The sequence below is a fragment of the Amblyomma americanum genome, chromosome 4, assembly GCF_052857255.1.
Source record: "Amblyomma americanum isolate KBUSLIRL-KWMA chromosome 4, ASM5285725v1, whole genome shotgun sequence".
Lineage (NCBI taxonomy): Eukaryota > Metazoa > Arthropoda > Arachnida > Ixodida > Ixodidae > Amblyomma > Amblyomma americanum.
Genome location: NC_135500.1, coordinates 145,206,590 through 145,232,498, shown reverse-complemented (window position 1 = coordinate 145,232,498; position 25,909 = coordinate 145,206,590). Strand labels below are relative to the sequence as shown.

Genomic DNA, 25,909 nt, shown 5'->3' with positions numbered 1-25,909 from the left:
AACTAAATGTAGTGTTTTCCTCGTAGCAACAACTGGCGAAGCAGTTTTCTAGCTTTTAGCCAGTTCTTACATTTTCTTCGGTTTGCATAGTTTTTCTTCTTGTAACAAAAAAAGGCTCCCAATGCACTCACACTAGTTATAAGTAATTACGGATGAAATTTTCTTCAACCGAGCGTTGATGTGTTTTGACGTCTTGTCACTAGATGGTGCCACGTGCGCCTGAGGGACGCTGCGGCTCGGCCAGCTAAAACTATACTTCGGAGCAGACACCGTAACGCACGCAGCGCCGTAGCGCTTTGCGTACGCAAGCACTTGCGTACGCACAGCTAGAACTGTCTAAAAACGGTGACAGTGTGTCAGAAAGTAGTTTTAGCATTGCGTTTGCCGTCAGCACTGCTGCTTTCCGCTAGTAGGCAAAGCGCATGCGCATTGACAGCTGTCCTTTTAGCATACCGTATACTGCTATCTTCAACAGCGCATGGGTAGATGGCAGACCGTGGTAGGCACCAAGGCACCCGGCCGTTACCGGGAAATCGGGACAATTGCTTCTAGTTCCCTTGGCTGCCACAACGTGGCGTCTGGCTTTGAGCATTTTAAAATGGCGCGCTGACATAATCTGCGACGTAAGAAAAAAAGAGTGACTGAGTGGCTGCAGAACAGAACATGATTGGTCGCTAGCTTTGGCGCCACTTGCTGGGCGGTGTCCATAATCCCTGGTAATGTGGCCCGTTTTTGGGGCCTGTCGATACCTTTCTGTAGCGTTTCAAGCTATGCTAAAACGCTCTAGTGCAACGTTCTTTGACCTCATATGGATTGTAGGGATAGTAACGGCATATAGGGGACGTTTAGCCGCGATTTGAAGCATGTCTATTAACGAAATGAATCCGTGTCGTTGAGGACCGCTGGCTGTGCGAAGAGTTGTTCGAGACCCGTTCGCTTAAATACACGAAGCTGTCCTTACCGCGAAGGCGAATCAGCTTGCGTTCCTTCGAGGACCGAAAGCCGCTGAGCTCGTCGAAGGACGGTGCACCCGCGACGTTCTCTTCAGATATCGACGCCGCGTGATTTGCACACAATGGAGCCGAGGTTGCGTCACAGGACCTCTCCGGCCGCCTGCGCGGAGAGGGACAGCGCCACCCGGAAGAGGACGCTAGCAGCGGCGAAGAAACGGCACTGCTTTTGTACGCGAAGCCTACTTAGGACGAGGGGGCCACTGTGGACGTCTTTGCGGGAAGCACCGCAAGGTTCGAACGATCGCCGCCTCGTGTTTGGCCCAGTGACGGCAGCGACCGCGGCTCAAGCCCTGCGTGGTGTGGGAAGTCCGCGGAGAGCCGACTTGCGTCAAAGAGCGGACGCGTTCCGGACTGCGTGCTTTCCACGTAACGGGGTGTGCGGGCATGTTTTTCCGAGCTCTGTATATATATATATATATATATATATATATATATATATATATATATATATATATATATATATATATATATATATATATATATATATATATATATATATATATATATATATACCAAAAGTGATTTATGGCAGCTGATTTGGTCAATATAATATAAAATCACCAAAAATTGAAGAAACATAACAGGATTTAATTCACGGCGTTTCAGCTGGAGGACCAGCCTTTTTATATATATAAGGACCAGCCTTATATATATATATATATATATATATATATATATATATATATATATATATATATATATATATATATATATATATATATATATATATATATATATATATATATATATATATAGGCGTTAAAATAGTCACGCAAATCGGTGAAAGCAAAAGCAAAAATACGGAGGGGCACTGCTTGCGCGCTTCGAATGCGAAATCATTGTCTCATCGTGAGCTCTGTTGAGAGATTGATTAAAGATTCCTTCCTTTCGACTGACACGCCTGCTCATTAGCATATAGTCGCAAGGAAATTCACACGCTCGGTTCACCTTCATTCGCCGAGAAGTAACGCTGTTTGGTGGCTTACATCGGTGGCGTGCTCGCCTCGCAACCTCATCGCTTCAATTCCTCCTCACCTTCGGAATATTTTTTTTTATTTTTTCTTCTCTGCTGTAGACGTCACTATCTTGTGGTCTGCTGCTGACGTCACAGGGAAATTTCGTGCCGTGTGACGCCGACGGAAGGCGGCTTTTGTGCTGATGGGACATATGTGAGTCTTCGCGGATGTCCCGACAGCTTGGATGCGCACGTTGTCTATACGAGTTGACCTCTGTCCATGCTCCAGTATGCGGTCAATTGCCGGAGCGATGTGTGTGTGGCGTGATGGGCGCACCTTTTCCCAGGCCGTACACGCGAGCGCTCCGGACGTTCCCTATTGGCCCCTAATGCAAACCGACGGTTCTTTTATCAAGACTGTTAGCACACGGCCGCGCCGGTCTCGCGTGATGTTCGCGATAACGTACACTTGTTGACAGACTCGATCCCCCTTTTCTCATTTGGAGTCACGGTGGTGTCGGGTTGGCCTCCCAGGCTTTTCTTTTACACACACACGCACAAAGCAACTTCAGTTTATTCGTGGTGCGTGGTATAAGTTTCCTCCGACTATTCCGAGCAATACCGGTGTGTAACCTTTGCGATGGCGCGACGCAACTTCTTGCGTCTCGCGAGTTCTAAAGAGTCGTTTCCTCGACCGGTTGGCGCTTGTGGCGCGGCGGGATTTCATCTACGCTGGTTGCACTGTATGCCGCGCGTTTCACCTAAGATGTTATGCAATTTTTAAAAATAGACCTATTGTGTTAGACGAACGCTTTTTTCGGCCTAGCATTGTCAGCGGTGTAGCGCATCAGAATACAGCTGAAACGTGCTAAATAGAAGGCTGGTCAACTAATATTTCATAATTAATTTCTTAACTATTACTGTAACACCCCGCGGTACTTAACTGGAGCGGGGAGTACTCCTCCCTTGGACTCATCTATTAGTCGCTTTACTTATTCGGAGGCGTCTAGCCCACCGTAAGTAATATCCGTATCATTTTTTTAGAATTTCGAAAACGCGGTTACCCTCGGCCCTGTGACTCAACAAAGTTTGCCTACTGTCCGCCAATGTGCAGGTGATTTCGAAAAGCTTGCAGGCAAAGCAACCCCTTCAGCGCACTTAACTGGTCGAAATAGCTAGTATTTGTTGGACCGCAGAGCCAAGGGTAACTGCGTTTTCGAAGTTCTAAAAACTTACATGGATATAACGATATTACGGTGGGCTACACGCCTCTCAATAAATAACTGTATTAACAACAATTGTTAAAGTTAGCAATTGAATGTAAGTTAACCAGCCTACAAGTTAGCACGTCTTAGGTGCATTCTGATGCGCTGCACCACTGAGAACGTTATGCCGAAAGAGTCCGAGTCAAAAAGCCTTTTTTTTTTTTTTAAATATTGCGCAACATCTTCTGAAATGAGAGTTGATGGAAATCTCGGCCGTTCCTCCTAGGTCGTCCGCCTCACCCTTTTGTTCCGTTCACTTTTCTTTATTCCGCTGCGAGGTCACCGGTTGCGCTGGGATTGCGAAACATCACGCCGGTAGCTTTCCTGCTTGTAATGAAGACCACAGAAGGCAGTGACTGCGTTCATTTTTTTTTTGTTGCCACAAAATAACCGACATGTTTTACCGCTCAGCCTTTTTTTTTTCTTTCAGGAAGGGAGGCGGGAAAGAAAGGGAGCGGGGGGGGGGGGGGGGGGGTATGAAGGGACGGCGCCACGTGCAAGATGTCGATCACATTTCGGGACCCAGGTGGAGAGCGGTATCGGCTTGTTTAACCAGTCCCTGGATGTATTTGTGGTCACATTAAGAGAGGAGGTTTGCGTGCGATCTTGCGACCACTTTTACGATGCATATTTCCGCGAACTATTTCGGACGGTGTCGTCCTTGCCGCGACGGTAAAGGCACAGGAATAGGAGCCAACCTATATAAAAGACAGAACCCCACCTACTATAGTGGCCTGCAGCACACTCGTCCTGTATTTATTTTCCTGTTTTTTTTTCCCCCGTCCGCGGTGCCTAATGGCGCGCGCGTGTGCGTGTCGCGCCCAATCGGCGTCCGTAAATTTGCGCGCAACGGCTCGCTGGCCGCGCACGTTCCGGTGGCTCCTACGCGCTCGCGCGCAGACGCCAGACCCGCACCCAAGGCTGTGTGTGCGCGGCGCGTCTTCTGCTCCCGCTGCCACATTTCCGCGGCCTTGGCGCGCGCGCGCCGGCCCAAAGGAAAACCCGAGGATGGCCACATGCATTTCTTTTTCCTTGCTGACGCGCGCGCGTTTACATATGCCGCCAACGATGGCGGAGAGGGGGGGGGGGGGATCGGCCGGGCGACGCGGAACGCCTCTCGCGTTACGCACTTCGGCGTGTACGCTGTGCGCGGTGTTTATACAGTCCGGCGGATGTGTATACGGCCGCCTTGTGTACGCGCGAGCGCCTGTTTATACAGTGAGGAACAGCGACGACCACGTGTACGGGCTGTCCGCGGAGGCTCGGCGTAGAGTTTCCGTGCAGTGGTGTTGTGCTACACCGGAGAGGGCTCGTCCGGTATGGGGAGAAGAGGATCAGCCACCGTTGTGCAACAGCCCCAACGTGTGTCTCTTTTTTTCTCTTTGGCTTTCGCCCTCCGAGGCGCCTGGCGACCGCAGTATACGTGTCTGTGGCGTTCGCTCGGAGTCCGCGGCTCCCGAGGGCTTTGTCAAGCCTTCTTTGCCGAGTGCGCTCTGCCGATGTTCTAATACCCAGGGATAAGTGACCGCGAGACGCCGAACGGAGTGGCGACCTACTTATCACTACCTCCGGCTCCCTCATAGGACGTTGACGGGCTCGCTGTTTCACGCATCGTGCGCCTGCGAGGGACATGCGCGCCTGGCGGTAGGGTTATGCGCAACAGATAGCATATCCAGGATAGTATATCGCGGTGCCTGAAGAACATCGAGGGGAAAAAAAAAAAGAATGAATGGGCATTGTCTTCGTCTCGCCTTGGCGGCATCGCGTCTCTGCTGCGCGCGATCCATTTGAGACTCGAGTTGGGCCGTAAATGAACACCACGCTAGTGCACCCAACTGTAGCCAAGTGTCACGGCCGTCGCGGCTGTCTCCTCGATGGCGTAGGGTCTCGTCTGCATGCCGCCGTTCTGGCAAGAGCTCTCTCTCGCTTCCAATGCCGTATCGGGAAACGTTTGGTGGCGCCACTGTCTCCGTGTGGAGAGGCTGGACTCGTGCCGACACCGTGCGTGTTTTTGTTTCTCTTGCGCCCGTTTGTTGGGAACCGTTGCTTTTTCTGCGTAACTGGCGGACCTTCTCTGTCGCATGTCTCCTCTTCCCATTTTTCTACCTCCTGCCTGCAGCTCTCTCACGCAAAGTTCCAGTTGTAGCCCGTTATCAATGGTTTCCTAATTGGTATTCAAGCGAAAGTATATCGCATTGACGTTTCGGCCGGTTTACACGAGGAAGGCGACTTATGCGGCTCTCTATGTAGATACTATCGGGGACAAAAGTGGTATAATCTACGCAGCGGAAGGCGTAGCAACGGAAAACTGCGCCGTAACGCCATCTGCAGGCGGCATCTGGGATCGAGGCAGCCGATGGGCTCCCTTTGTTATCTGCAGGCATGTCGCTTGACTCGTTTTAATGTTTCGCGCGTTAGGTGGCGTTACGATGCAGTTTTCCGTTGTTCCGGCTCCCGCTGCGTGGAATATACCGTGGACTTTTGTCCCGGATAGTACGTGGCGAACAAGCCCCGACTAATTCGTTTCCCTCGAAACGCTGTACTGAATTTCAAGTGAGCCCGACGCCACCTTTCATCAAATTTATCGCACTAGTGGGTAGCCCGCTCCACACAAGCGCGAAAACTCCCTTCGTCGCGCGTTTTTTGCACTGGCGGTTTCCTCCTCTTGTATCTAACCTGTCGTTTCGCTGTCTCTGAGGGTATGTGCATGCAGCAGACAGTGTGACGTAGAATATTTGTGTGAAAAAACGGGACTGCGCGAAATTGGTGCCTTTCCATTCCTCTCGTCTCGGCATCAGAAACGTGCTGTAAGCTGCCGACACCACGAAGGTGTAGCACGTGCAACGCTACTGGTGCTGCACCGATGCGCGATGCCGTACGTCACCTATTTTTTACGAAGTAGCCAGAATGAATTCCGCACGTGACGGCAAGTTTCGAGCGAGTGCCCCCTCGTTACCTCTGGCTCCTGATGTGGGCCGCGTCAGCTCAGACAAGTCGCAGGCCCTATCGCGTTCGTTAGGTTAGGTTAGGTTTTAAAACGACGCAACTTCGCTGAGACCTGGTTAACAACGACAACCGTTTATTCGGACGTGACTGGCGTCTCGTGGGGCGCTCGGTCGTTTGTATTCCTGGTTTGCATACCGATCTGCCCTGTTTCGGTTCCAGCTTCGCAACAGGTCCGGCGTTAGCGCGATGCGAGAAGGGCAATAATAGCACGTGTAATCCAACTGCAGCTCCCAGGTCAGCGCCGCATCCTTTTGTATCGAGGGGTGGATTACAGTAGGGTTATTGGCGTCGTCGCTCTTTCCTCTGATGACACGCGTGTTACGGAGTGCACGTTATGTGTGTGCCGTCGACTGTGGTTATAGAAGCCTTTGTAGATCACGCGGGCAGGTGGGGCCATAGAGTTTCTTACTATTAACTAGAGGGAAAGCTGGCGCCCCGCCTATGGAGTTTGCATGGAGCTTCCTCGAGGCCACCTGTACCACCATGGGCGGTCTAAGCATCATGGGGTGGAGAGCTACCGACTGCAGAACTACCACTTTTGGCCAAAAAAAAAATGAAAAAACAAACGTTGTTCGATAATTAAAAATGTCCTACCGTTCAATTTCCTGTCTATAAATCGTAACAAACGAGGAGAAAGCATGTAAATGCAAATTTTGCTCAAATTAGGCAATGGCTTGCTCTCCTGTTGGCCAAGCATTGCAGACCACAAAAGCCAATATTTCGTGCTTAATATGTTTTTGAAAAAAATGTTATCGCTTCAAAATTTTAAAAGGTTTTTCCACAGCATTTCGGAAAACAAGAACCTTTTATTGGCGTCGTGTGATGTTGCGTTTTCGCTACTGTGGCTTTTGCACACTATTTTTACGCCGAAGTCGTCTGCGCGCGGGGCGCGCCGTGGACCGGAATGGGACATCTCAGTAATGCCACTCTGTGTTCCTGAAAAAAATCTACTGTCTCGCACCAAGTAGCTCATCGCCCCATGATGCTTTGCGCGCCCATAGAGGGGCAGGTGCAGCGCCGCCAGCTTTCCCTCTATAGTTAATAGTAAGAAACTCTATGGTTGCGGCGGGTGTTAGACTGTACGTTTGAAAGCGAAGGTGGGAGTGCGTCCTCGCTTGGCAGCTATAGCGCAGTTTGTTCCGCGTTCCGCACAGAGAGACGCCCGGAGGCAGAGCGCGGGTTGCGGAATTGTTCACGAGTCGTTGCGCAGTACAAGGACGTAGGCCGGGCTCTCAACAAGTCGCGTCTCGGTTTCGTCGTGCAGTTAATTTAGCCTGTCAACGCCTTCGTGAAGGGGCCGCCGAGTGCTCTGCGCTCGCGTTTGCCGCGGTGTTGAACTGTCAGCGGCGCCACGGGTTAAGCACAGCGCAGCTTGACAACAGGACAGAAACGTCAACAGATGGACCAAACAGCTCCGCAATTTCGGCCCGCCCCGCGGGACCTCAACGTTGTCTCAACTTGTCTGTGACGCCATAGCCACCGTTAGGCTGCTGAAGCTGAAACCGAAACATGAGAGGAGAAAAAAAAAACAATTCATTTGCTGCACTTAGGCGAATTCCGCGTGGCCATGTGTATTAACCGATGCCTTATACACTCCGAACACAAGTTAGCCTATATGGGAGTGTGAAGGGAGTAAGTTGTCTTCTAGCGCACTCTGTTTCAGGGGCAAGGTATGCTGCCAAAGCACCGGGGTAGACTTCGATCACTAAATATACGGAGTGCATTCTTTTGGCAAACGGAGGCGTATTCCCACTGTAAAGCATAGTAACTTGATGCAGTCAGCAATGGGTGGAGGTTAAATTTTAAGCGCGGCCCAATAGGTGTTTAGGTTAGCAAATAGAGGGGACTTAGACATGGGCTAAAATTTACGTATAGCTTCTAGAACTTCGCATGCTTGCGAGAGGGAATAAATTTGTTTCTGTTGCCAACCGTACGTGTTCCGTATTTTCATCTCTGGAACTCTGCCTCGAGGCCCGGGCAGAATAACCTGCCCCTTAAAGGGGGGTGGGGGGTGCCCAGAGGACAGCTTACTCTCGTATATACGCTTTATCTGGTGTTTTATCTAGTGAGTACGCAGTTCGTCGTTGTCCTGCGTCAGGCTGTCACTGACACATTATTTTTTTTCAACGAATGGGGTATGAAACGATCCGCAGAATTACAAGTTGCTGTTACAGTGGAGCCGCGTTATCTTAGCTCGTTTGTTAGAGCTCTGCCGAAGCGGCCCTCACCTCACTAGGACTTGCGAAAACAAACCAAGACTAGCAGAACGAGCGAGCAAAACGAGCCTGTGCAGCAGAGGGAAATTATAACCACAAGAGCCGGACAGTCCGGTAATTCGGCGAATAAAAATCAGCACTGCGCGGTACGTTCCTGCAGAATTGTGGCCGAGTCAGCGGCAGCACAATGTGTTGGCCCTCGCGGCATCCATCTGCCGATTACGTATACTATTACGAACATGGCGCGCGCCTCTTTGGTCTGGCAGTGTTATCCTTATTTTTTTTCCTTCTTCCGCGTTCTCGGCGCACATGCTCATTTCTTTTGCGCACATTGGGAAGCACGAACGTCTGTTCTCCCGCTCTGCTGCACCGTGCTGTCGCTAGGGGATCGCCGTGTGCGTTTGCGCGCGCGAATATGACTGTTCGCTTGTACCAGTATACCGGGTATTTCAGGGGAGGTGATCGCTTATTTTTTTAAGAATAGGGTTTCCGAGGTAAAGAGAAGCTTTAAATAATGCCAGTGTTGGCGGACGTCAAAAAACAGGCGAGTCATGTTAACTAGTAAAGTGATTAACTGAAATGTAATAGTTAACTTTTAACTTTCACCAATAGGCACCTGATGACAATGGGAGATTTGTAGCCGGCCGTTAGTTAATGACCATATTAGTTTTTAGAATTTCGAAAACGCGACTACCCTCGCCGCTGTGGCTCGAAAAAATTGGGCTTTCTTTTTTTTTTTTTACTAGTTACGTGCACACGAAAGGTTGGTTGGCCTGCATATGCTTTTTGAAAGCGCATGTATTTTGGCACGACGTAGCCAAATTTTGACGACTCCGGAGAGCTTGTGGACCGCCATCCGGCGCTCTGCCTCTTTGTTCTTGGGTCGTATTGAAAGCACCATGTTTCGTCTTCAGCAATGATGCTGCCGACGAATGCTGCATCCTTCTCTGCATCGGAGAGCAAATCAGCGCTCACTGATGTTCGCGTGTCCTTCTGGTCCTGTGCGAGGGAGTGCGGCACAAGTCTGTCATTCAGCTTTCGTTTTCCTAAGTTCTAACTCAAAATTTGGTAGCATGTCGTCTTACTAATGTCGAGAGCATCTGATAGCATGCGGACTGTAAAGGTGCGGTCTTGCTGTACGATTTCCCTGATCCGAGCCACGTTGTTTTCATTCCGTGGGGTTGAAGGGCGCCCCGGCCCTGTGTCGTCTTCCACCGACGTTCTCCGCAAAACGAACCTCTTCTGCCACTCGAAAACTCGCACCCGCGATAACGTCTCGTTGCCGTAAGCGTCACGAGGGAGCTCATACGTCTGTGTGGCTGTCTTGCCAAGCTTCACAAAGAATTTTATGTTTACACGCTGTTCGAGGTGGACGTCCATCTCTCCACATTCACTTACAGTAGAATGCGCAGACGACTAGTGACAACGTATTTTTCTACATGTAGTGCCATCTAGCGGCTGCCACAGCAATTAACGTAAATCGCTCAGGTTAGCCTGAAAAGATGGCTCTACACATACGCACCAACATTTGTTTTGGGGAATCATTTCTAGAGAAGAAAATAACTAAATCTCGAAACTTTACGCACAGTCAGTCTCGAAACTTCACGGGCAAAGGTTGTAACAAGCCACAGGAATACGAAAATAAGAAGCGGACGTATTACATCAGTGCGTGAAAAATCGAAAGCACATCCTGAGTTAGAATTCATGGCGCAGATGCTATTCCAATGCCGTGTAATTGTTGACAATTTTTTTTTCGTCGGCAACTGGTTTTCGCTGCCCGACTCGCAATATTTTTAACGCGATAGCGTTAGGGAGCTCGCGTGTAGCAGAAAATCACGGCGTCTTTGTCGGCGTCGTTGACCGTGAGTGAAAAATCCCCGAAATATCTTCAGAGAAGCAACCTAGGAGGCAGGTGCTCCACCTAGGTCACGTGACCTTGCCGCGACTTCACATCATGCCCATCGGGTAGTGAGCAAACTGCCCACCGTGGCAGGTGGCAGCTAAATTAATGATTGGTTGCTCGGGAAGAGCAACATGGGCCGCCGGGGGCAGCACCTGCCATCGCAGGGCAGTGGCGCATCGCTTAACCGCTGCACCACTGCGTCAGGAGGGGTATGACTGGCGCAGTGGTATGACGACTCCCAGGGATCTGTAGATATAAAATAGAGAATTTCTGTATTTATTTGCAGAATACCTGCGTCGCCTCGAAGGCATTATCGCAGGGGAGACAGTTTGAAAACAACGTGTTCTTTTCACAGAAAAAAGCAACAAGAACATTAAGCGAAGTTGTTAACATCAAAGTAAAACAAAACAATCAGTGAACATTATTAAAGGTAACAGAAAGCTTGAGCAATAGTAAGACAGGAGCGGATTTTCAGCAATACAGACGACAATAAAAATCGCGATTATCAAACACTGAAACACACTTTTCCGGCAGCAAGTTCCTGTCTTTCACAGTTTGTGGAAAGAATAATTTATAAAAACTGTTTGTATTAGAATTGTATTCGCGCACCTTCTTGGAGTGGTCGTTTTTAATTTTAATTGGTTTTTAAATTGGTTTCTGAGGAAAGGAACTGGCGCAGCAAGTGTATCACATATCTCGGTGGACACCCGAACCGCGCCGTAAGGCAAGGGAGGAAGGTGGGAGTGAAATAAGAAAGAAGTGGCCTTAGTGGAGGTCATCGGTTAATAATTTACACCACCTGGGGATCTTTATCGTGCACTGACATCGCACAGCGCACGGGCGCCTTTTGCGTTTCACCTCCATCGAAACGCGGCCGCCGCGGTCTGGTTCGAACCCGCGGGAAGTCCGGATCAGTAGCCGAGCGCCCTAACCGCTGAGCCGCCGCGGCGGGTGTAGAGAATGCCCAATTCTCATATATGGGCATTAACCCATTATCTATCGCGTCATATCCTTAAGGTGAAGCTTAAGTGTCCCCACCAATTTTCTTAGCGTTTCTGTATTATTTTTATTCGCCCTGCCGCTGTGGTGCGTGTTATGAGTGACAGTTGCACTGCGATCTTCGCCGTTCCGCATACCAAAAGTGCGTCGCTTGGCGTCGTTCTTCTTGCGCAGCCTTCCAAACCGTTAAGCAGACGAGAGCGTGCGTACTTTGCGCTTCTTCTGCGCATATGTGAGCGTAATGGACCGTGGCCTGTTAGCGAGCCGTGTGCAGTGCAGTAGTGTAGCAACGGGAGGGGCAAGATCTGGAAGCGAATGCGCCGTCACAGGAACTGCAACCCCTATTGGCGAGACGGATGCTCAGCGCGATAAACATTACGCCGCTGACGCAAGAACGTCCGCATCCGCAGATAGTGATTAGGAGGCAGCACAATTTCGGTGCTACTTTCGTAACATACCTATACTGTCGGTGCAGACGAGTATACAGCCCCTTTGAGGCTGTGGCAGGTTTGGGACAAAAGGCGCAAGTTCAAGATACTGCAAAATGCGAAAGAAAGAAATCTCATGAACCCAACTGTTAATCACAACATTGAACATTGAATAGTTTTCGTTGCAGGTAAGAAAGAGGAAGGTTGTAAAATACATAAACAAGACCACAAAACGACACCATTAGCGTCCCAGATACTATAGTTTTATTATAGTACTCTGTCTGCGGCACTGAATCCTTGGGCAAACTGTTCTGCATTCTTGTTGAGCCAAGCTTTCTTGTCGATTTATTTTACCTTGTTTGTGTTATACCTTGCGTGTTTTTTCACGTTGAATGTAAGCTTTGTAATGTGGTGTCTTCGATCTCAATGCCAGCATTTATAGTTCTTCACTTCTTAAAATTGTGCCTTGAAATGTAATGTATTCTCTTTCCTTTCCTTGTATGCTCCAGTATTAGAATCAGTGCTATTTTTGTATGTATATATGTATATTGTATTTATGTATTCTGTATGTTTATACTAAATGTTTTCTGGCTACGGCAACGCGATGTTGCCAGTGCGGGGGGCCTGCGGCTTTGTCAAGCTGTCGATGTGGGAGATTTTTCTGCAGGCCCCAAGCGTCGGGTATAAGCGACGGGAATAAAGTCATTATTGTTAAAAGAAAAAGCAGAAATCACTGCAGCTCTCGAGCTGCACGTTTTGTAGGCACTGCAGATTGGAAGTATATATGTTTGCAGAATTTTAGAACGGCGCGGTTGTGGCTGGATTAAACGTCTGCGAACGCTGTTGTGTGCCTTATAGATTTGAAATCAACGCCTTGAGATCCAGCAGATTGTAGCTGGTGTGCTTGCTTCAGGCGCACGTGGCAGCACTACAAACGAAGCTATTCGAGGAAATGTGCATGGTGGTGGTCATCGCATACGAAGCACGGGGGCACAGTCGGTTCTCCGACGCTGGCGTGTCGTTGGACGGACGCCGTCGAACGAAGTTGGTCGCTTCTTCGTAGGAAATTTGCTCCGTGTGGGTCCGCCTGAATGACTGAGGCAAGGGGGAGAAGAGGCTATAAGCGGCTAGCTTTTTCAGGTTCTAATTTTGGCAGCTGCCTGCACTCTGTAGACGAATGCTTTATATGGGAGTAAAAAAAGGGAGTAAGCTGTTCTGAAGCGCGTTCCCTTTTATAAAAGGGAGTGCGCTATAGAGGACAGGTTACTCCATTCTTTACTCCTTTCTCTTTAGAGTGTGGAAGAAAACGAGGGGTTTGGAGTAAGTGTGTACTACATACAACCCGCCGCATTGTCTCAGTGAGGCGAGCCGCCGCGGTGGCTCAGTGGTTACGGCGCTCGGCTGCTGACCCGAAAGACGCGGGTTCGATCCCGGCCGTGGCGGTCGAATTTCGATGGAGGCGAAATTCTAGAGGCCCGTGTACTGTGCGATATCAGTGCACGTTAAAGAACCCCAGGTGGTCGAAATTTCCGGAGCCCTCCACTACGGCGTCCCTCATAGCCCGAGTTGCTTTGGGACGTAAAACCCCATCAACCAAACCAAACCAAATCTGAGGAGAATAGCCTCCGTGCATTGCATTGGCCACGCCCCATCATTCATGCGGAGCTGGTATATATATACATGGGCCCGTGCGCAAACGCGTTTCTCCGCATCTGCCGAAGGAAGCGTATGCATTGAAGAACGTTAAAACGTTCAGAACGTTAAAAGGCTTGAGCGTGCATCGCATATTAAGCGCCGCAAAATTGCCCGTTTCCTGAGAGCCAGGTTGGCGGACTTGGGGGGGGGGGGGGGGTGCATTCGCCCCGGCAGACGCGGTAGGTTTGTTCGGACTGAATTTTCCGCCCCCCGGAGCTTAAGCGCCGCAAAAATTGCCCGATATGTGCGGGCATGCGACCTATAGGCCTACAGTCGCATATGCCGTTTTTGCGTGCATGCGTGATCTGTAGCGGCCTGCGTCGCCGTGCATAAGAGAAATCGAGTATGGGACTCTGCGTTCACCGTAAAAAAATTTGCACCCCTAAGGGTGCATTTTCATGTCTGTTACTCGCGCCCGTGCGCCCTCCCAAAAGGGTGCAAATTATGCTTGTCACACCCATAGTAAGGGTGGGATCGTTACAGTTGCACCCTTTTTTCGAGTGCTTTCATATATGGTTTGAGTGCTTTAAAAGGCGCTGGTCATTTTTTTTTTTTGATGCACTCTTGGTTGGAAGCTAAACGCTACGAAAAGCCGCCGATGACCTCTCTAACTTTGGACTACAGTTACGGCCATCCCCAACTATAATTATATTACCCAGATGTGTCTTTCACGGTGCTTCTCAACCTGTTTGCTGTGGAGTCACATTTGTGCGGTCTGCATGATGTTCACGGCTTAATACATCCAAAAAATAAAAAATAAAGGCGTGCTAAAAGAGGCTAACCTTCAGCAAACCCGCTCGCACAGTAACACGATGCTATAATGTGCCACGTATTTTTGCCAAAGCAACATCGACAGGTATAAGCGTGACTGGAATGAGTCATACAAAGCTACTGAGGAGAGTTCAGCTGAGAAGGCACCACTGCTGCGCGCAATACATACTCGCCACTACGCTCATACTTTGTCCAAGTTTATATATGTCATTGCAGCGAGCCCCTATTTGCAGGCAGTAATGCTGCGCGCTTCAGCTTAAATAATTCAGTAACTTTCACGTTACACCCTTACACACCCGTGCACTTTAGAAGGGTGCATTAAAGGTGCTAACGTGCTCAGTGCACCCCCCCCTCCTCCCCATAATAAAAGAAAACGAAAGGTATGGAAAGGTGCAGTCATTGGCGTTTCACCTTTAAGGGTTCAAATTTTTTTTATGTGGTTGGACGTCCACACTTATGTGGAGGGTAAAACGCGTGCCCTGTTTTACAACCTAAGCGCATGCGACCTAAATGCGTGGTAAAGTACAGTGTGCACCAAATCGCACTGAAATGGAGAGAATGACGGGCACTGTGGCTTTGGGTAACGCTTTTGTATAGCGGTGCTAACTGATGTTCCAAGCGCTCGTTATGCATGCACGATACAAACGAGGCTGGGCCACAATTTTAGTCTTTACATTTTCTTTTAGTTTTGGATTTTCTTTTAGTTTTGGTTGCTTTGAAGCTGGCTAAAATTAAATGATGTACAGACGCGATTAAAAAGATTAGCACAGTGACCTCAGCGGAGCAGCGAAAATCGCGCCGTCCGGCTGGCGCTGCGCCGTGCTTTGCGAACACACCCGACACTTTTGTTATGGGCGTATTCGTGACAGAAGTGCCGAGCGTTGCTATCTGCTGCTCCGGTGTTGTTCTTGCGACTGCAGGAAGAATAAAAAGGAAAGTGCGCGGGACTGCCGACTGGCTCAAGCTGAACCATAATCGCCACCACGTGCAGACAGAGGAGAGTTGAAAGAGATGTGAGGGAAAGGTTGAAAGAAAAGACGGGCGTCGCAACAACCGCGTCATCTGAAGTGACGACGACGGTTTAGCAACAGATACCCCCGGTGACAAGGAGCCCTCAGCACATGTGCGAGAGCCCCAGATCCCAGTCCCGTAGGGCTAGGAAGCCAACCTCCCTGCTGTGGTGGCACGTCACTACTGATTTTTTACTCGCGACTGTACGCGGCCAGCGCTTGTGACGTCATTCGACCGAGCTCGAGCCTGCACGCGGGCTTGGCTCCTGCCCTCGGGATTGCAAGAACTCTCGCGGGTACTGCGGGTTTTTGGCTCCTGTTGATGAAGAGCAGTCCATGTCGGCGATCGCCCGAACCCTGCACTATATACGGTTTCTCCGAAAGTGAATCTCTCTGGCGTAAGAATGCTTTTTTTTTTTTATCACGAGAGCGCGCTCACAAAATTTTTGCGGTTACTGAAGTGAGTATATCCAATGCGTACTCCACCAGGTGCGTATAATGAATTTCTTACCAACATCTGATGTGACATGTTGGTGAGATTCGACATGCCGCAATTGCTGACGCTGCTCCTATACGCACGCTGTTGTGTGCAGGCAGCTGGAGCTGGAGTTACAAGCGATGGTTGTTGCTGAGCGTAGCGTTGACGGATGCTTGCGCGAAGAAATTCCGCCTGTAATTGCATGTCTGCGAAGCTCGCAGAGGCGCCCGTTGTGCGACTTGTTGGCGCCAGTCGCGTATATATACACGACTGGCTGCACGGCCCATCTGCCCCAGCTGTCGCAGTCATTCGAGGAACGCGAAGCGCTCCATTCCACTTCTCGAAAATGTGGCCTGTCTTTCGGAGTCGTATATACCGCTTCCGGGCTGACTTCTCGCTGCGTGGGCCTCATTGTTTTTCCATTTTTCGCTGTCGCACAGGCCTTATTCAGAGACTGCTATAACAAGAGCTCACTGCATACATGCTCTCCGTGGAGCCGCCGCGGTGGCTCAGTGGTTATGGCGCTCGGCTGCTGAGCCGAAAGACGCGGGTTCGGTCCCGGCCGCGGCGGTCGAATTTTGATTGCGGCGAAATTCGAGAGGCCCGTGTACAGTGTGATGTCAGTGCACGTTAAAAAACCCCGGTAGGTCTAAATTTCCGGAGCCCTTCACTACAGCTTCCCTCATAGCCTGTGTCGCTTTGGGACGCTAAACCCCATAAACCCACATTCTGCATGTTGTCATTGCGCGTGGCCTCTCAAGTTGCTAGGATAAAAAAAAGTATCCGCAGCAATCGCGTGTGCACGATATTTCGTAATTCATGCTCATCGTGCTCATCACTGTTCTGCGGGCAACAACATGCATTCTTTCCATGTGACACTGTATTAGTATCGGGGCGTTACTTCGCGTGTTGTTTTGCTGTGCCCATTACGTGAACCTGATTGGTGGTTAACGGAGTTTTTTTTTCCCCCTCTTTTGCCGAGCGAGCACGCATACGGCATGCAAATTAAAATCGACCGCTTAGATGCCACTGTGTGAGGAGGACATCTTTTAGCGTGCACTTGAATATCACTACACGGGCTTTTTTTTTTTTACATCTTTTTGGTTACAGGCGCGAAAACAGACACAGCACAATGTAGAAAGACGGGACGGCGTGCCACTCACAACTGATTTATTTGAAGGCAACACGAACAAATATACACCATCGTACACGCAAGGAATGCTATCATCTTCAAGGTGGATAAGATTTACGCTTCTCCACGGGAATTCGGCGCCTGTGGCCAAGATTGGACGAGGTATACAACTCGTTTCCAGTAGCCTTGCACCGCTACCGCTGTCACACTGCTATCGATCTCGCCAGAGGGAGGGGTCGAAAAAAATCCGGCTTTCTTTTCGAGCCTCACGCAGTGCGCGCAGCTTTTCCTTTCCCGAGTCTGGGCGGAGTCCGTGATATACACGGCGACGTGACGACGCGGACACAGTGCCTGCCCGTTCGTACGCAGAGGTGTGCTGGGCATCGGCAAGGAGCTCCGAGTGGCCAGCTGCGCCATCCCGTGCGTTTTTCCTGAGAGTGGTTAGGAAATACGGGATACAGGTTTCCTCACTGGTGCGTGGCGTGTTAGGTTGAAGAGCTGTGTGTGTGTTTGGGGGGGGGGGGGTTCGTGCTTCGTTGAAACCGTTGTACGCCAGTGCGCCAGCTGCGCGCGTTGCAAGGGGACTTATATAATTATAATTGGTTTTGGGGGAAAGGAAATTTCGCAGTATCTGTCTCATATATCGTTGGACACCTGAACCGCGCCGTAAGGGAAGGGATAAAGGAGGCAGTGAAAGAAGAAAGGAAGAGAGAGGTGCCGTAGTGGAGGGCTCCGGAATAATTTCGACCACCTGGGGAGGGGACTTCGTGAAAACATTTTGGGCGAGTTGGTGCATATCGATCTTAGAAAAAGTTTTACCGCAGACAGGCACGCACGCGCACGCGCAAACTTTTTACAAGATGTATAGAGGTTTTTCATATTGCGCAGTAAAATGATTGAATGCAGTGCGCTATGCACTTCAGTTAATAGTCGCAAGTAAGGTTGAACGAGATGTCCGCGTGACTAGCTAACCCAGCATGGAAAGTGGTGCTTTGCGTGTAAAAATCTGTATTGAATGAAATGGAACGTCCTTTATGTCTGGGAGGGGGAGGCTGTCGAATGGAATAGTGTTTCCTTGTCGTCTTAAATCGTCAATGGCATGCGTGGATAGTGCAGCAGGCTCCTGGAAAAGACGGCGGAAGTTTCCAGAGCAATGCGTCAACTAAGCTCGCGCGCATATTGCTGAGTTCAGTTTCTTTTTTGTTTTTATTTGCGGCAACAGTCGCGCGTAGTAATGTTGCATCGGATCCTCCCTCAGTTTCGGTGATGAATCGTCGTCGCACCGCATTCTTCCGCGTCACTGTGCACGCCAGCCGTCCGGCGTCGTGTCTTCTCTCTTTAGCGAGGTCATCTGCCGAGCGGCTAAGCTTGCAGACGCCTTCCCGAGGAAAAATGAAAATAAAAATTAAAAGTTCAGCTGCCCAAACACAAGAGAGACGTTCCGGAAAGGAACCCTTTCTTCTCCTTCAGTGCGGCGCGCCGAAGCGCGTGATTGCGCTCGCATATTATGCCCGACTTCGCCCCCTTCGCGTGGCAGACCCCGAAGCCTGCAGTAATAAGATGGATCTGTGGCGGATCAGCGCTGCTTTCGCGCGTGCCTGACCGCCTGCGTGGGCTCGACGTCACAACAACCGGCGGCATGGTTGTTTTTCTGCTGCTTTATAAGTAATTTTCTTTAAAAACCAATTGATTGGCACTACAAATTTAAAAAAAAAAGAAACATTCCCCTGTGCATCTTGGTTTCGGTGACTTGGCTTCCTTCATATGTTGGCCAAACGAGCCCCTCACTTAACACACACACACACACACACACACACACACACACACACACACACACACACACACACACACACACACACACACACACACACACACGCACACGCACACACGCACGCACGCACGCACGCACGCACGCACGCACGCACGCACGCACACACACACACACACACACACACAGCCTCTTACATCATGATGCTAAATAGGCCTTTATTTCTCTGCTCCGTCGTTAATGCTGTTTGCAGTGTCGTAGCTACCGTCATTGCCGCCGATTCTATGCTGTTTGTACCGAAAATTTTTGTATTTAAGAATGAGTTACAAATTTTCGATCAATCCCTAATAAACGTACTAGTCGAATTCTGCGCTATGATATACCGGATGTAGATGCTTGTTTTTTTTTTTCACCGGACCTTATTCACCGTAGTGAGTCTCTCACGAAGCGTGCGGCTTTAAAGAAGAAAATTTCGGTTGGAAAGCGTTCGCTCCGTCTCTGTCACGCTGTCGCTCTGCTGAGGTCGTGTTCGATCTGACGCCGACAAAAGTGCAGCGGAGGAAATGTGTGGTGTTCGCCCGCCGAGCCGAGCTTGCCGATTCGATTTCCGTTCGCTCCGGTCGCGTCTGGTAGGGGCAAATTGTTGGTACGTTCGCAGAATCAGGTTTCCTCTCTGTCTGCGGGGAGGGTGAGGGGGGGGGGTAGTGACGCCAAATTAGGGCTCCCTGCAAGCCGCGGCGACACTCCTGATGCAGATGCGGCGTCTTTGCCATTTCCGCAAAGAGCGCAGGTCACTGAGAACAAGACACTGCCATACTTTTCACCCTCTATCTTGGTGACTGGTGAAGAGGTGACCAGTGGCAGCAGCTGCACCGATCCCTTCTTCCTCCCTTGTCTGCTGTCAGCTCCACCTTGGAGCACCCACTCACGGACATCAGGGCAGCAGCAGCATTCCCTTTTGGGCAGTAGATGAAAGCATTAGATTTTGGTTTCGACATGCTGCACTTAAAAATTACTTTAGACTGTCCGTAGACTGCGGATATGGACTGGGATCAACGGTGGACGGACTGTGGACAAACTGTGGATAAACAAGTAGGCAAACTGTGGACGGACGGTCTGTGGATAAAACGATAGACGGAGTGCGCAGGCAAACTGTGAACGGACTGTGAGCAAACTATAAGCGGACCGTAGACAAACTCTAGACGGGCTATATAATGCGGACGGACTGCTGCAGACTGCTGCAGACGGACTACGGCGGGCGGACTGTAGACGGATTGGGGATAGACTGTACATAGTCTTCCCAAAGAAATTTCGTAAGGGTCGTTCGCCAACGCTGTTGCGCGGAAGGAAGTCCGTCGTATTCAGCTACGGCTGGCAAACGAACTGGAGGTCGTTTGACGCGCTTCCGGTGAAGCATGCATGCAGTCAGAACTCTTAATTCAGAGGCCCGCGCAAAACACATTCGCATTTTTCAGCGAATACATAGCGACCGTCAAATAATGATCCTACGTGGAAACTTTTCCAAAATCTTTCTGCATGGTTTTGCGAACTCCTCCAAGGATCTACTTTCTTTTCTTCCAGCCGTCGAAAGCCGGAGAACGCCTAAATTTTTGTGAGCAAATGCTGGGCGAGGGTCGCGGTGGTGCGACGCCTAGTGATTTGTTTGTAGAGCGGCAAAAGTTTTCCTTCAAATTTGTTTCTCTGCTGTAAGCGATCGCTACGAGATAGCGCCCTTCGTCTGCTCCGTGACTGGCGCAGAAGTGGAGCCGCTGTCTTGTAAGCGGTAACCTCGGAGGGTAATCGGCGCATCGGGTTATGATATGTCTGATGCGTAATGCTTCATTTTTTGCCGCTGCAGCTGAGCGTGCGTATATTTCAGGGCCCTCTTTTTTTTTTCTCTTTTACTTGGCTTGTGCGGATAGCGTTGCGGCAGTTGGCGGTTTCTCTGTGCTGCATATATATACCACGTCCTCCAATTGCCTTTTCGCAGACTGCTCGACTCCGGCGGGGCCGGCAGCCAACCGGACCCTGGGCTCCCAGGGCGGAGGACCCACGGCGAGGTCCACGCCCCTCGGCGCCTCCGCCGTCAGAGGTGGGTCTGTGTGTGTGCGTGCGCGCGTTTGTGCGCGCGCGTGCGTGTATATGTGTATGTGCGTGTGCGTGCGTGTATATGTGTGTGCGCGCGTGTGTGTATTTTTGTGTGAGTGTGCGTGTGTGTGTATGCGTGCGTGTATATGTGTGTGCGCGCGTGTGTGTATTTTTGTGTGAGTGTGCGTGTGTGTGTATGCGTGTGTATATATATGTGTGTGTGTGCGTGTGTGTGTGTGCGTGTGTGTGTGTGTGTGTGCGCGCGCGCGTGTGTATGTTTGTGTGCGTGTGCGTGTGTGTTTGTGTGTGCGCGCGTGTGCGCGCGTGTGTATGTTTGTGTGCGTGTGTGTGTGCGCGCGCGTGTGTGTGTGTGTGCGTGTGTGTGTGTGTGCGTGTGTGTGTGTGCGTGTGTGTGTATATGTGTGCGTGCGTGCGTGTATGCGTGTGTGTGTGTGTTTGTGTGAGCGCGCGCGTGTGTGTATGTGTGTGTGTGAGAGAGAGAGACAGACACACTGACGACAGACGGACAGGCAGAGAGAGAGAGATAGAATGTGAAAATGGATCGTGTTGATTGCACGCTCCGCACGATCACACCACTACTATGCTTCTGTGTGAGGCGTGCTTTTCTTTGTAATGCAGGAATGCATTATTTGGCTTGCACGTCCAGTTCTCATCCACTCCTGCTTCCGCTGTAGTGCGGAAACATTTTGTAGCGGTAGCTACATTACGGTGGCATTTCGAGCCTTCAGCGTGGCGGCGCCGCCACGCTGTCACGTGGTTGGTCACGTGGTGCGGAGCAGCTGCCGGCGCCGTGGCCGATCACGTGTTTCGTCACGTGGTCGGTCACGTGACCAAGTTCCACTCGGCCAGCTGTAGTTATCGCGTCACTCCAGGTTTAATCAAAGCTAAACAACCGCCAATCTTTGCGTCCACAGTGCCCGAGCTCCACTTCCAAGCGCACTGGGTGGCGCCACTATTCCCTCTAGGTAATTTCCACAAGCTCCATGAATGCCGGATTAGTTTCCTAGCTGTAATTAAACGGAAACGCCGAATTGATCGAGCGCTCGTGCCTGCTGCCACGCGTGGTCTCGCAGGCGCACGGTGCTCTGATTGCTCTCTGAGGCCGCGGGAATGGAAGTGTATAGTTGGGTCGGCACTAACCAACAATCCCATAGGGCCTCATTGAAAGGTGGCGGTGGCGGCGTCGCGCAGATCACGACCTGCGCTCGACGTGATGTGTGAGGAATATGGACGGATGAAACGTGTTTGTATAACACTAGTAACCTCCTCAAAATGGAGGTTGGAAGGTAACGGGAAGGTAAGGGGGGGGGGGGGGGGGCTTTAAATTGAGGGCTTTTCGACCCACGGTGTGGCTAAATAGCTTCGAGAAGCAGCCTTGAGTCGTGGAAGACTAAATTCGCATTCGCTTATAGCTCCTATTGTGAATGTATGCGGCTACATTGGTTGGCAAAATTCTGCCTGTGTGCGGAAACGCCGTCATAAGTATACACGCCTTTCTGCGCTGTCTGCGATGTACGTGGTTCATTTGCTATATTCTTATGTTTCGTGAACGCGTTTCGTGCATACCCTATATAGCCAAGCATGCGCCGAGTTCGCGGTCGATGACGGTTCGCTACATTGTATACGCGTGCGCTCACGTCGCACTTTATGACCGTTGCGAAGACTTGATCTGTAGGCTCTGATGTAGCTCAGATGTAATAACCTCCTCACTCTGGGCGTCCGCGTTCTTTCTGCTGTTCATTATTAATTTAATGCAGCACGCGCTTCATGACTGGATGGGTGGCCCGGAAAGAAACGGTTTCAAACCGTACACCTAACCAACTCCGAGCAAACCTATAGAGCAATGGCGATATGCGTTTCCCACGCGCTTGTCTGGCGTCTAACCTACTGAATGTCTCCCTCTCGCCTGGTTTGTACGCTGGCCGACTCGTTAATAAATGCGACCATGTCCTCGTTGGAACAGTTCACAAAGCGAACAGGTTCATGTCGTCAGCACGAGTATATGAGAAGAAGAAGTGAAGAAGAAGAAGAAGAATCGGTTTGCTACCCTAAACGGGGGGAAAGGGGATAAAAAAGGGAAGGAGAAAAGAGAGCAGCAGAAAATTGAAGTCACGTGAATAGTCAGCAAGCGTTCGGTAAGTCGCAGCCTATCGTGCAGGCCAGAAGTTCTGAAGAAGCGGAGCAGTGCCTTGGAGGCCTTCACCGCCTACGATCAGCGCGAGTATAGATTTTAGGCTAAACTGCTGAGGTCAGCGTCGCTTGCGGATTACGCCGATGTTCATCCCGGACCATTAACTATACACTGTTTATACGGTGTATCTGCGCTGGGCATAAAGACTGTTTTATACACCCTGTGTGATTTTGCCTCTGACAGGTTTCTTCTCCGGTTGCTTAAATCTGTTGCAAAAGAACACAAAAGCGCGCGACTTTTCTGACCGCGCTTGGCGCTGCGCAGTCATCGTTTTGGGGCGAACTTCATGCAAACATCGGCCTCCAGTATGTGTTCGCGGTTGTTAACTGTGATTGCTGCGGCGATCTCGTGTTATGAAAGCGAGGGCGGTATGCGCTCTGCCGCTGCTAAATGTAGGCTTACAAGCGAAAGAACGTGCACATCTCGTAGAGAGGACCGGCACATCTGTATACCGAGCGGCTGTGGAAGATGCAGGACCGGACGACAGTAACGTCAACATTGCCCTGAGCACTGGAATCAAACGTCGAGAGGTGATAAAACTGGAACAGACACCTGATGATTTGTTTTTAATGGCGCAACGGCACTTTGGCTGATGAGCACCATAGCTAACCTGCTTTTTAACTACACAAGGTAGGGTCAAAGACCCATTTTCGCATGATTTTTAATAACATGGGAGCCAATCACCAGCAAGGGGGAAAAGTTGGTACCTATTGGAAAGCCAGTGTGCACCAGCGGCACTAGGATTCGAACCCCGCACCTTCGGATCACAGCCGCCTAGAGCAAAGACGGACCTTTATTACCTCCTCCGGTGCACCCTCCAGTGGGTGCAACTCCGGGCACCCACCGGTAAAGGTGCATGCAACACTTACGACCCTCCACAATCCACCCAACGACATACCTCTATAACTTCTGCCCACCAGAAACCTTCGGTGAAAGCAAACTCAAAGAAAAATTGAAAGACGATCAGCGTAAAAACGAACACTGCTAAAGCAGATTTGTCGCATCACCTCGTATGATCTCCTGTGCAGTTTTTTCCCGTCCGAAATTTATTGTTTGACGCATGTCGTCAAATTCTGCCTCCTTGTCATTTGTCTGCAGACTGGGGCGATTATTCTTTCTCGCTCTTTGATTTGTTGTTTTTAGCCACTATATTGCCTATACCTTTCCGAAAGATCCGAGGAAATCTGAAGGAAGCAAACCAAATTTCAAATTTTTTTTGGTGGCAGAAAAATGTGAATTTCGGCAAGTGTTGCCAGTCCGCCGTTCTCACACGGCGGCTTCACACATACTCGCCTCTCATCTGCTTTCTCCCGAGCTCCCCCACCAGGTTCTAGTGCGCATGCGCAGTTGATGCTGGTGACAGGGGCAGGCGACAGATGGCGGCAGCTGTCAAGCTGCCATAAGCAGTTTGCGCCTTGTGGAAGCGGGCTCCGCCTGCATCGCCCATGCTGGTTTGCTTTCAACCAATTTATTGGGTAGCAGACGAATTTTCGCGCACTCTCCAGAGGGCACAGCATCTCGTGAAAAAGGCGGATTGTGGGCGAATTAGGCTTCGACTTAAATCTGCAGGTGGCTTAAATATTAAAGCGAGCACGTGATCCCCGCACATCCAGTTATGTATGAGTGAGTGATATATAGGAGGGAGAATCATGCCTTTTTCTTTCTTATAGTTTTCGTCTGCACGGTTAATGCCCACGAGGCATTTTATACTTTAGCGCAGAAGTAACAACAGAATTAGTTCTTTCGGGCTAACTGCTTTGTTCCATTTCGTATTGGAACTACGTGTACGTGTTCCCTTTCCCCCGTTTGACGTCTTTCAATTATAGTTTAGGACGTTCACCCCCCCCCCCCCCCCCCCCACCGGAGGCAGAGGAAACGAAAAGAAGGGAAGAGGATAACGCAACGTTGATCAGCTTCGTAAATGTGACAGCCGGCGGAAGAAAAAAAAGGCACCACGCCGGACCAACCTCTTCCGCTCTATTTCCGCGATTTTAATTGTACTGTCTCGCGCAGGTGACGGTATGCTCGGACAACGAACCGCAGGCAAGTGCGCGTTTGAAAACTGATTTTGTTATTGGCGACATCAGTGGAGTCCGCGAAACAAAGGGACGACGAGTAAAGGGCAGCGTTCGTGGAATCCAGCCCCCTTTATTTACGCGCGCGTCATTGTATGCACATCCCGCTAGCGCACTCGGCGGTTATCGTGATTGTTTGAAAAGAATACGCGCTGCTAATTTTATTCGCCGTTCATTTTTTTTTAACTTTCTCTCCCGCCGCGGTGGCTCAGTGGTTAGGGCGCTCGACTACTGATCCGGAGTTCCCGGGTTCGAACCCGACCGCGGCGGCCGCGTTTTTATGGAGGAAAAACGCTAAGGCGCCCGTGTGCTGTGCGATGTCAGTGCACGTTAAAGATCCCCAGGTGGTCGAAATTATTCCGGAGCCCTCCACTACGGCACCTATTTCTTCCTTTCTGCTTTCACTCCCTCCTTTATCCCTTCCCTTACGGCGCGGTTCAGGTGTCCAACGAGATATGAGACAGATACTGCGCCATTTCCTTTCCTCCAAAAAAAAACAATTATTATTATTCTCTCCTGGAAATCTCTTCTTTATTTTTAATTTTGAACGGCGTTTGGCCTGTTCGCTGAGCACCGAGTACTTCCGGCGAGGCATTTATTTTAAACGGGCCTGTAATTTTTAAACGACGATCGGTTACCATTCATTATATGAGGGATCGCAGTCTTTGTTCCTTCTTGCTTTGTTTTGCATTACAAGCGTTTCAGTGCGTTTAGGTTAGGTCCTGTTGTGCTTATAATTATAAAATCCAGTCATGCTGTTTATAGTCATTGCCTGAACGCACCGGCGTCGGTTTAATATGGCGATTCTCAGACCGATTGTGTTCCATTTTTGAATTCCTCGCTGTTCGCCATTGGCCGAGGGAACGGCACGCCCAGCGTCCGCTTTTCGCTGTTG

The 25,909-nt window shown here is 50.2% G+C and overlaps 1 protein-coding gene across 7 annotated transcripts in view; it reads left to right on the top strand.

Moving 5' to 3' along the window:
- Positions 1–25,909, top strand: part of Orp8 (Oxysterol-binding protein-related protein 8) — a 90,189-nt gene that overhangs the window by 12,264 nt on the left and 52,016 nt on the right. For 3 of the 7 annotated variants that reach the window (XM_077661916.1, XM_077661913.1, XM_077661914.1), the window contains one exon: positions 20,630–20,731. The exons of 2 other annotated variants lie outside the window; for them this stretch is intronic. In XM_077661916.1, coding sequence (XP_077518042.1) covers positions 20,630–20,731 — 102 coding nt within the window. Of the gene's footprint in view, positions 1–4,373; positions 4,596–20,629; positions 20,732–25,909 lie in introns of those variants that run through there. 2 more of the 7 variants (XM_077661917.1, XM_077661915.1) reach the window with 2 other exon arrangements.